This window comes from Haliotis cracherodii, unplaced genomic scaffold (genome assembly GCF_022045235.1).
Source record: "Haliotis cracherodii isolate W230 unplaced genomic scaffold, xgHalCrac1.p SCAF_7, whole genome shotgun sequence".
NCBI lineage: Eukaryota > Metazoa > Mollusca > Gastropoda > Lepetellida > Haliotidae > Haliotis > Haliotis cracherodii.
The window spans coordinates 45,963,253-45,975,999 of record NW_027266330.1 but is presented as its reverse complement, the minus strand read 5'-3'; the positions used below and the strand labels follow the sequence as shown (position 1 = coordinate 45,975,999).

Genomic DNA, 12,747 nt, shown 5'->3' with positions numbered 1-12,747 from the left:
GTGTTCTACCTTTAGTATTGCCCGACGTGTTCTGTCTATAGTATTGCCCGACGTGTTCTAGCTGTAGTATTACCCGACGTGTCCTGTCTGTATCATTACCCGACGTGTTCAACCAGTAGCATTGCCCAACGTGTTCTACCTGTAGTATTGTACCACGTGTTCTACCTGTAGAATTGCACCACGTGTTCTACCTGTAGTATTGCCCTATGTATTCTACTTATAGAATTTCCCAACGTGTTCTCCCTGTAGCATTGCCCTACTTGTTCTATCTGTAGTATTGCCTGACGTGTTCTCCCTGTAGCATTGCCCTACGTGTTCTACTTATAGAATTGCCCGGCGTGTTTTATCTGTAGTATTGCCCGACGTGTTCTATCTGTAGTATTGCCCAACTTGTTCTCCCTGTAGCATTGCCCAACGTGTTCTTCCTGTAGTATTGCCCAACGTGGTCTACTTATAGAATTGCCCGACGTGTTCTATCTGTAGTATTGCCCAAAGTGTTCTACCTGTGGTATTGCCCAACGTGTTCTACCTGTAGCATTGTCCGACGTGTTCTATCTGTAGTATTGCTCAAAGTTTTCTACTTGTAGCATTGCCCGACGTGTTCTTCCTATAGTATTGTCCAACTTGTTCTAATTATAGCATTTCTCGACGTGTTCTACCTGTAGCATTGCCCGACGTGTTCTAACTGTAGTATTGCCCAATGTGTTCTACCTGAGTTTAGCATTGCCCAATGTGTTCTTCCTGTAGTATTGCCCGACGTGATCTTCCTGTAGTATTGTTCAACGTGTTCTAATTATAGCATTTCTCGACGTGTTCTACCTGTAGCATTGCCCGACGTGTTCTACCTGTGGTATTGCCCGATGTGTTATATCTGTAGTATTGCCCAATTTGTTCTACCTGTAGCATTGTCCAACTTGTTCTAATTATAGCATTTCTCGACGTGTTCTACCTGTAGCATTGCCCGACGTGTTCTAACTGTAGTATTGCCCAATGTGTTCTACCTGAGTTTAGCATTGCCCGAGTCTTCTTACTGTAGTATTGCCCAATGTGTTCTACCTGTGGTATTGCCCAACGTGTTCTACCTGTAGCATTGTCCGACGTGTTCTATCTGTAGTATTGCCCAAAGTGTTCTACTTGTAGTATTGTTCAATGTGTTCTACTTGTAGCATTGTCCGACGTGTTCTATCTGTAGTATTGCCCGACGTGTTCTACCTGTCGTATTGCCCAGTGTGTTCTACCTGTAGTATTATTGGCCGACGTGTTCTACCTGTGGTATTGCCGGACGTGTTCTACTTGTAGCATTGTGATGCATGCGTTTACACCATTACGTTGACCGATATATTGATTGTTTTCCCATCTCACAGCATGCACATTATGCTAACGTGACGTCACTGGTTAATGATATCATCACTGCATTTGCACTCGTACCATCTTGCCCCCGAACACGCGCTTCCATGCAGGTATGGCAGCATCGATCGAACACGGACAAGCAGTCGACTGTGTAAAATCCGCCGCTCTTCGCCTTCCTGGAACTAGCGTATTGTGGTATCTTCATGTTTATAACCTTTCATTCTGTGGTTAATTTGAGGAACTTACGTCAACAACCGCTCATGCATGGTACAGATGGTGATGCAACAGTGATGCTTCCAGTGGCTGCTTAACGACCTGGGTGTCTTGTTGGCCTCCCTATCTTCCAGCGTGCTAAGCACATATGAATAATTAAACGCGTATTAATTTTCTGTCGTGATTTGAAAGTAATTTGAATAGTTTTCTAATCAATGTCATGCAGAGATTAAATCTGTTCCATTTTCAATATACAGTAAACTACGGTTATACAATCATAAAGGGGCCACTAATGTTAGTTGGTGGTGATCGTGGTTCGTTATAGTTCATTATATCTGTCGGTTCGTTATAAGCGTAGTTTACGATACATGTAACAGAATTTCTTTCTCGCGAGCTTCATCGTGTTATATATACTACTCAAAAGAAGTTAAAGAACACCCAATTTGCTCACATGACTACAGTAAATTTGTCATGGCTGGTGTGTATTGAAACACACAGCCTTCCAATTGGGGGTGTTCTTTAACTTCTTTTGAGTAGTATATATATTTATTATGACAGTGAAAAGGTTGTAAATGTCAACACTCGTCTAAAATGAAAACATCTTGCGACCTGACGGGTCAATAATAAAATCCTGCGCCACGTTGGGCTCCTCCCTCCACCCACGCACACATACGCGCGCGCCCTTTGCGTTGTCAGAAACATTCGTGAAACATTTTTTAATGTATTTTGTAATTTTATAAACGATCATTTCAGGAACTGGTTGAGTACATTTTGATAACTGATATTGTTAGTGGCTGTGGGTGTAGGGGATGAAGTAGCGTAAACTAGATGTCCCCCTCAGAGAATATGTAAGACCACGTCTTTAAATGTATATTATATCTACCGCTGTTACAAGCGCAGAATACCAGTAGCTGTTTGTTTTAATCTATGACTAAGCTTGTCGACAGTCGACAGCGACCAAAGGGAGGGTGTAAATCGTGATGTGGTCTTGAGCCCGTTTTCATAATGAATTGTAGTGTAATAGTCATATGTTTTAATGATCTCAAACTAGCTTTCATTATAAATCTGTGATAATAAAGTTATTCTAGTCTCGCTATGACCGAAATACTGCCGATGTGCCTTGAAATTTCCAATGGACTTTTATAGTCAGTTATATCTGTGTCTCGGCAAGATGGCCATGATGTGACCGATTTATACTTGTTTGTTTGGTTGTTGTTTTTCTCTTTAACGCCGTACTCTAATATTCCAACTTTATGACGGCAGTCTGTAAATAATCCAATCTGGACGAGACAATCCAGTGATTGATATCATGAGCATCGATCCACGCAAGTGAGATACGATGACGTCTATCAACCAAGTCAGCGAGCCTGACCACCCAATCACGTTAGTCGCCTCTTACGACAAGCATAGTCGCCTCTTCTGATCAGCAGGGTTTGCTGAAGACCTATTCTACCACGGGTCTTCACGGGTCCGATGTACTGGCAGATGTCACGTTAAATCTTCCAATGGCTCACTCATAAGGTTGCTTTCACCTCGCCTGAATTATACATACAACGTTATGTTAACCATTATCTATTTCATTTACACAGACGGGAATAACTGATTCCGTTGCCTGTATACCAAGGATACATGTCAAGTTTATACATAATGAAACGATTCAGTGAATAATTTTTCTAACATAACACAAGACGCTTCCCTTTTCCAGTGATTATTAAAATATGCTGGTAACGTGACACTGATGGTGTGGGTGAGTGTGTTCATTGTATGGCGGGATAATCCGGGTGAGAATAGGTCTTCAGCAACCATGTTTGCTTGTTGTAAGAGGCAACTAACGTGTGGTCAGGCTCGTTGACTTGGTTGATGCATGTCATCATATCCCGATTGCGTAGATCGATGGTCATGATGTCAAACACTTAACTGTCTGGTCCAGACTCAATTATTGACTGCTGGAATATTGCTGAGTGCCGTGATAAAAAACAAAACTCAGCCTCCACCACACATGTGACAATCGACTGGACTAGCACATCCAGCAGCTTGACATTAACGTCCGTATACTGTGATACTGGTGTACAGGTATTGGTTTTCATTTCCTACCATCTGCACCCTATAATTACAACAAACTAACTGTAAGTAAACCACAATCCAGTACTGCATCAATGTTATGTACTAGTATATCATACCGTGTTGAGACAAACCCAGAAAGCCCGTCAAGGCAGCAAGTCAGGGTAAACAAGCTGGAACTGGGGCTCCTTTTGAATTTAAATGGAGTTATATATATTTCCATCAAAATTTATATGTTGGGTAACAAGCGTTAGGCTAAGCAGCAAGAAGCTCCATGATTCACTTCTAGGGGAGGGGGCACGGGTGGCTCAGTCGTCTAAGGCGCCGCGATTCGCTGTGCAGAGTTGTGTCCCTTGGGCACGCCAGGAACCTATGATTGTGGGTTCGAATCCCGGTTCGCCCAGATTATGTTTCTAGGTTTGTCTGCACCATACCCGTGCTCGTGGGTTTCACCGAAGTGGTAAACGTCTGATACCTGCATCACTTCGGGCTTTCCTCCCAAATTAAGCTGAGATAACTGGAATACTGTTTAAAGCGGCGTTAAACCCAACTCACTCACTCACTCACACTTCTCGGGGAAGCCAAGATCCACTTGAGAATTTGGAGCACACATGCAGTTCAGGTTGGACACAAGGGGAATATAGCGAAACACGTGAACATGTACACTTGAAGTGACCACGGCCCTCTAGACATCGGCTTTCAATGTTCAAACGGATGATTTAGTTACATGAGTTTATACCCTTCTGTCATGTAAGTAACTGAGAGATCTGACGACGAGCTTCCATTATCAATGTCTAAAGGTCACTGTGACCCGTTAGGCGCTATCTGCGCGGAAGCAGTTGCAGCATTAGGGTCAGCCTAGCCACTGATACATTAAAGGCACATGTACAAAGTGAGTACTTATGGGATAATTACACCCCTGGGTAATGAGATTACGACGCGTACTTTACAACACTTTTCAACTGGGAAGATGCAGTTATATTCCCGGCCAACCACCGTAGGGAATGCAATGTTTAGTGAAGTGCTTAAGCTAAGTGCTCGAGGCTCACTTCTACACGGACAGAGGACGGTGGCCTCCCTGGTTATTTCTCCTGAATAAGTAATAGTACTGATATGAAGTGCGCCGCGGTATTATTTGTCATCGCCTATCGCTTCACATTATCAACTGGTAATTAATCAACACTGTGTGCCTACGTCCGGGGTAGTAACTAATTGATTGCGCTTGTCGGGCTTCACTGTAATCGGCCAAGGAAGTGGTTCTGTGGCCTACCTATGTGTTACAGTTGCTATAAAGCAGATATCAGCATTTCCCTCAATGTCAACTCCCGAATAATACATTTTCCAAATCCCAGTTACTAATTATTTACTTTAAGTGCGGGTTCAGTGATTTTACCTTTTTGGACAGAAAAGATTGAATAAACAGAATGTAAATAAAATTACCATTAGAATAAAGATAAACGTTAAATATAATATGTTTGATCTAATATCGGCTTCCATTGTACACACACAATAGAATATGACCCCAATGTGAGCACGATTATTGTCAGAAAAACGGTTTTATACAGGTTAATACAAATGTGTGTTATCAAACGTGATCACGGCTGATGGTCGTTCAATCATATATTTCCCAAGGAATGCCCGTATATCAGCCATCGGCTATTCCCGTCCTGCAACACCCACGTCCCAGCCATCAATCTTATCACTGTTATCGGCAAGGATGACGTTACCAGGCACAGTCCAAGGCAAGCGACTGTGTCCGAGTGTATGCACTCACCCACCATAGTCATATAAATAGATCATATAAATACACGGATACCCCCAACGTTTGAGTCATTACGAATGGGAATTGATTACAGTTAGGAAGGAGGGTTAACAGGCATGAGATAATTTGAGGCCATTCGTACGTGTCGTGGTATGTCTTCTCGAGAGCCACATTTTGTGCTTCGTTGTGCATCGTCAAATGGCATTTCAACAAATATCAGTCTCGTGTCTGTTTCCAATACCGGTTTCGCTTTCCATTTGCTAAGAAAATGGAGCCAGTGAAGAAATGCCATATCTCCCGCCACGACTCATCCTGCTAATATTACCAAACTGTATAGTGCAGTACGATAGTCGTAGCGTTTTGTGGACCGGGGATAATTCAGGTATGGCCTATAGCTACAGAATAATTAGGTACAGCATAGATGCGGGAGCTGGAACAAAGACAGATGGGACAGATCGATAGACCTGCTTGTTTGTGGTTTGGGCTATGATAGAGCTAATGATAAAAAATAGCCTCCATTGTTATTGATTTTGTTTATGACTCGAGTATCGGTACACAGGTCACTAGTAGCAGAAATAAGACAAGGGCACGGCAGTAGGGCTGGCCGTTAGTTAAACATTTACATGCATACATATATCTGGCTTCATATGGTAAACGTGCAGATATATCTACAGACTGTCTCTTGCGCCCATGGTTGCGAGGTCTCCTGAAGCTCTTGTACAAGGTTCCTAGGTAACCCTGTCTTAACTTATTCATATTGAATACTTATACACCGAATGTCCTGCTACAGATGACATCAGATTTGAACTATGTATGGCCTAAGTCGTGTATGGTTCAGTATATCCTAACGCGTCCCTCGCATATGCGCCTTGTAAATTTTATTTCAGAGTCGTAATCAAAGTCCATGTCTTCTAACACTAAGTCGGGAGACTGAACACATGATATATGACAACCGCAGCGATTCTACACACAGCTACAGCAGTCACATTCAATTATCTATGATCGTATGTTACTCCCGTTGGAAGTATCGTGATGAATAGGTCCCCAGCCCCCTAGGTAGGGAGGGGTAGGAGTGGACTAAAACGGGAATCCGATACACAAAGGGGCTGACTGGACTGAACAGGAATGTACACCCAAGTAAAACCAACGGAAAAATTGGATCTGGCTGATAGCAGTTCTATCCCGAGGATGTGTATCTTTGCTCACAACTTCGATTTTTCCACTCCAGGGGCATTAACGTTACAGACAGCTTTACAATAGTAGCAACATGTCTGGCTGCAGTGAGCTTCTCCTACCTAGGATACAGATTAATGTCATCTTCAAATGTATTCACTGGAAAGCATTTAGCTATGTACATTGTTAAAGCTATGCGTGTGTTATGACCCTCGAACTCCAATAATCACACAGTCACATTTATGTCACGGGCCAACGATCTACAATACAACTGAAATGTAATCTATCTACATCATCTCTACATGACACAATGAAAGGTTTTGTTCCCTGGTTGCATCTTGGATCTCGAGCATCTCTTGCTTGGAGACAAATGAGCAGGACAATTTATTATTTTCTTTTAATATCACTTTTATTACGTGAACTTGTATGATAGTGTTACAGAGCTGTGAGTAGCCGGGCTGATGTATTGAATAGTCTGGGTATGCTGGATGTTTGAAAACGCCTAAAATAAAGATTACTGGTTTGGAAAAAGCCTAGCATTTGGTGTGTACAAATCAAGATGAAATTACATTACCAAATCAAAATATCACAATTATTATAATAGCTCTATAATCATATAGAATAATCAGTAAACAATTATCATCCAATTATTGACAAGTAACTTGCTTCCTGTCGCTATTTTGACCACCACTTCCGGTGGCTGACCCCTCTCAGAGCAGACGATACATACGTGCCTGTGTTTCATCCATAATTCATCCTCCTTTTGTTAATCCCCTTGATTACCTCGCTGTTCCCTGCTCATGACGGAAGTATGGCATTGAGATGCACCAGTGATGGATGTTGTAGCATTACAACTATCACATGGATGATGTTGATGGCTTAATGAGAAACGGAACAACGACAATGGCGGGGAGTTACTTAAATAGTCAAGGCCTGGTCAAATATGGCGAATGTCTGTAACGTCAAGAAATATATATATATATATATATATACTGTGCGTTTTTGTGTATAACATAACGCATTGTGTAATTAATAAATACAATTTTTGGAGAAGAAAATAAAGAATCTTCTCTTTTGTTATTCTCAGAGGCACGGCTTCTGTCACACCCGTCGTCCATGCATGCTTGGGCCAGCACGACACTGAAGGTGTATTACACAAGTCTGTTCTGAAGACTCCACTGTTTCGTTTGGATAGATATGTTTCTAAGTATTGATTGGTGTCCTGATCAATTTCCTGATCATTTTCTGGTCAGCGTGAGGTATCAATGTTCAAATCTAACCAAAGATATTCTAATTATGACAACAATTTATTTAAAATCCATTTTTCCTTAAGTTTACCTTAACAGTAAGACGAGATAACCGTCTGAATAGATGCATCTTTGGCCTTGAGGAATCTGGGTTAGTGTCATGATATGCAGGAATGTAGTCTCTCCTACACGATGCCAACCGTGTTTCACAACAAGTCATAGCTTAATCGAGTTACATTTTATACCTATACAAGAGAAGGCGATGTTGTTGGAGTTGATGTTTTTTAGTATGATCACAAGCATCTGCAACGCATTAGTATTCTCATAAAGATTTTTGCATGTAAACGACCATGAAAGTTTCTTTTGAATTTAAAACAGGCACGTCAATATTTTCTTACACTTAACAATTTTAAGATGCCCTCAACATTACCTAAATGCCAAATACAAAATATTCTTATCGTGATAAATGATTAAGAATAATTTTGATTTGATAAAATCTCGCCCTTGTTTATTTTATATGAAGCCTCGCAGTTTTGCAACATGTTTTCAAGTTTTGATATTAATAGACTGGTGAGATTCTAGTATATACTCGAATTCGTTACATTGATAAGGGGTGTGTTTTTGTCATGTCTAAAGCGTTTAAATTAATAAATGACTCTACTCTGTATTTGTCACTTGGGGTATGATAGAATTGTACATAATGGATTTTGAGTATGGAACAACTCGACAGTCCTGATTCAGGCTGAAAACTCACTCTGTGCAACAGGTGCTTTAAATTAAGACCTATCTAATGACGTCCTGGCCCCTTAAGAGACATGACAGGTGACTACGTATGTTTATGTGATTGTCGGTTATAAAAACAGAGTAGCGTTAATTGCTTTGTGGGCGAAATCATTGAGCACATAACGGAATAGTCATTGCGTCGTTAAAGGTTCATCAATTTTCTAATCGACAAGATTCAAATCAATCAAATATCAAGACTTCCCGTCAGATCTTTTGTCGCTCTATTTTGTCAAGATGTCTTTGTGGCCTTCGGCTGCACTTGCTTAACAAAGTCCCTTTCTATGAGATTGTCATGGTTGACACACCAAACGTACGCTGCGAGTCTTACCGTCATGATCAGACACTTCATACGGTATCATTAACGCGACATCCCATGCATATTGCAAACTGACGGTGTTGTTATCTTTTGTCTCCCGTCAGGCATCGTCAAGTCCACTCACACGACCTGCAAACTGGGATTAGTACCTCCTCTACGGTATCTTAGTGCACGTGCTGCACGAGATCGATCAGCAAGTCCGTCACGCTATTTAACGTCAAGTGCACGCATGCGCACTCAGTGTATCACGGCACGGCCATGGCTCAGCAGGACGAACAATCAATCGCCATGTCTAGGATGAGACAGAAAGAGAATGGTTTCATCTGCCTTACAAAAAAATAGATCGATGTGTGTCGTGTTGGGTTTTTTTTTACACTGTCAATTATGCTCACACAAAGACGTATGTATGTCTATATATGTCTTTGGCGCACGCAAATGATAGCTGTGCGCTCTTCTGTGCCTACTTGTGTGAGATGATGCATGGGTCTGTCTGTATTCTGACTGTAAACCAAATGTCTGTGTTCTGATTATGTCCGGACTGTCTATTTTCGGGCTGTGTCGGGACTGTCTGTATCCTGACTGTCTGTATTCTGGTTGTACAACCAAATGTCTGTCTTCTGATTATGTCCGGACTGTCTGTGTCCGGACTGTCTGTGTCCGGACTGTCTTTATTCTGAATTTGTCTTCTGGTTGTATCCTAACCGTCTGTCTTCTGGTTGTATCCCAACCGTCTGTATTCTGTCTGTATCCTGACCGTCTGTATTCTGTCTGTATCCCGACCGTCTGTATTCTGTCTGTATCCCAACCGTCTGTATTCTGTCTGTATCCCGACAGTCTGTCTTCTGGTTGTATCCCGACCGTCTGTCTTCTGGTTGTATCCTGACCGTCTGTATCCTGGCCGTCTGTCTTCTGTCTGTATCCTGACCGTCTGTATTCTGTCTGTATCCCGACCGTCTGTATTCTGTCTGTATCCCGACCGTCTGTCTTCTGGTTGTATCCTGACCGTCTGTATTCTGGTTGTATCCTGACAGTCTGTCTTCTGGTTGTATCCTGACCGTCTGTCTTCTGGTTGTATCCTGACCGTCTGTCTTCTGGTTGTATCCCGACCGTCTGTATTCTGGATGTATCCTGACCGTCTGTATTATGTCTGTATCCCGACCGTCTGTCTTCTGGTTGTATCCTAACCGTCTGTATCCTGACCGTCTGTCTTCTGTCTGTATCCTGACCGTCTGTATTCTGGTTGTATCCTGACCGTCTGTATCCTGACCGTCTGTCTTCTGGTTGTATCCTGACCGTCTGTCTTCTGGTTGTATCCTGACCGTCTGTATCCTGACCGTCTGTCTTCTGTCTGTATCCCGACCGTCTGTATTCTGACTGTATCCTGACCGTCTGTCTTCTGTCTGTATCCCGACCGTCTGTATTCTGGCTTGTATTCTGACAGTCTTTATTCTGACACTCCGGACTGTCTCCATTGCTACGGTGTCCGGACTGTCTGTATTCGGGCTGTGTCGGGACTGTCTGTATCCTGACTGTCTGTATTCTGGTTGTACAACCAAATGTCTGTCTTCTGATTATGTCCGGACTGTCTGTGTCCGGACTGTCTGTGTCCGGACTGTCTTTATTCTGAATTTGTCTTCTGGTTGTATCCTAACCGTCTGTCTTCTGGTTGTATCCCAACCGTCTGTATTCTGTCTGTATCCCGACCGTCTGTATTCTGAGTGTATCCCAACCGTCTGTATTCTGTCTGTATCCCGACCGTCTGTCTTCTGGTTGTATCCTGACCGTCTGTATCCTGACCGTCTGTCTTCTGTCTGTATCCTAACCGTCTGTCTTCTGTCTGTATCCCGACCGTCTGTATTCTGTCTGTATCCCGACCGTCTGTATTCTGTTTGTATCCCGACCGTCTGTCTTCTGGTTGTATCCTGACCGTCTGTCTTCCGGTTGTATCCTGACCGTCTGTATCCTGACCGTCTGTCTTCTGTCTGTATCCCGACCGTCTGTATTCTGTCTGTATCCCGACCGTCTGTATTCTGTCTGTATCCCGACCGTCTGTCTTCTGTCTGTATCCCGACCGTCTGTCTACTGGTGGTATCCCGACCGTCTGTATTCTGGCTGTATCCTGACCGTCTGTATTCTGTCTGTATCCCGACCGTCTGTCTTCTGGTTGTATCCTGACCGTCTGTATCCTGACCGTCTGTCTTCTGGTTGTATCCTGACCGTCTGTCTTCTGTCTGTATCCTGACCGTCTGTATCCTGACCGTCTGTCTTCTGGTTGTATCCCGACCGTCTGTATTCTGGCTGTATCCTGACCGTCTGTATTCTGGTTGTATCCTGACCGTCTGTATCCTGACCGTCTGTCTTCTGTCTGTATCCTGACTGTCTGTATTCTGGTTGTATCCTGACCGTCTGTATCCTGACCGTCTGTCTTCTGTCTGTATCCTGACCGTCTGTATTCTGGTTGTATCCTGACCGTCTGTATCCTGACCGTCTGTCTTCTGGCTGTATCCTGACCGTCTGTATTCTGGCTGTATCCTGACCGTCTGTCTTCTGGTTGTATCCTGACCGTCTGTCTTCTGTCTGTATCCTGACCGTCTGTATCCTGACCGTCTGTCTTCTGGTTGTATCCTGACCGTCTGTCTTCTGTCTGTATCCTGACCGTCTGTCTTCTGCCTGTATCCTGACCGTCTGTATCCTGACCGTCTGTATTCTGGCTGTATCCTGACCGTCTGTCTTCTGGCTGTATCCTGACCGTCTGTATTCTGCCTGTATCCTGACCGTCTGTATTCTGCCTGTATCCTGACCGTCTGTATTCTGGCTGTATCCTGACCGTCTGTATTCTGGCTGTATTCTGACCGTCTGTATTCTGCCTGTATCCTGACCGTCTGTATCCTGACCGTCTGTATTCTGCCTGTATCCTGACCGTCTGTATCCTGACCGTCTGTATTCTGCCTGTATCCTGACCGTCTGTATTCTGGCTGTATTCTGACCGTCTGTATTCTGGCTGTATCCTGACCGTCTGTATCCTGACCGTCTGTATTCTGCCTGTATCCTGACCGTCTGTATCCTGACCGTCTGTATTCTGCCTGTATCCTGACCGTCTGTATTCTGGCTGTATTCTGACCGTCTGTATTCTGCCTGTATCCTGACAGTCTGTATTCTGCCTGTATCCTGACCGTCTGTATTCTGGCTGTATCCTGACCGTCTGTATTCTGGCTGTATCCTGACCGTCTGTATTCTGCCTGTATCCTGACCGTCTGTATTCTGTCTGTATCCTGACCGTCTGTATCCTGACAGTCTTTATTCTGACACTCCGGACTGTCTCCATTGCTACGGTTTCCGGACTGTCTGTATTCTGACTGAATCCAGACTGTTTCAATTGGTACTGTATCCTGACTGTCTATATTCTGGCTGTATCCGGACGGTCTATATTCTGGCTGTATCCGGACTGTCTTTATCAACCGTCCATATTGTGGCTGCATGACCATTTTGAAAATATGGACGGAATATGTGAACTGTATTATATATTCAGTCATGCTGCTCAATATATAAACAAGGACAAAATGTGAGACTCTTAAGCTACCTACAACCTGAATTCCATCATTGTTTTCGCATCACTCCCTGTTTGTTCCTGTCACCTTAAGGAATATTTCACGTATTCAGTGTTGTTTCATCTGAAACGTTCATCACCACGTTTGTCAATAAGTACTCCACACAAGACACCCTCTTGCTTTACGGGACTGTCATGACGTAAAATGCAAACGCTCAATGCACAACAGAGAGCGATTGTTGGGTACGTCATTGAAGTGATCGACGCATTGTCATTCGTTGGCACAGTTGGTCTG

General features: G+C 43.3%; 1 protein-coding gene across 1 annotated transcript; it reads right to left on the bottom strand.

The window, feature by feature from the left end:
* Positions 1-10,523: 10,523 nt before the first annotated feature.
* LOC139448920 (uncharacterized) lies at positions 10,524-12,230 on the bottom strand. The gene has a single exon (XM_071230434.1). The coding sequence runs from the start codon at positions 12,228-12,230 to the stop codon at positions 10,524-10,526; it is 1,707 nt and encodes a 568-aa protein (XP_071086535.1).
* Between the last annotated feature and the right edge of the window lie 517 nt (positions 12,231-12,747).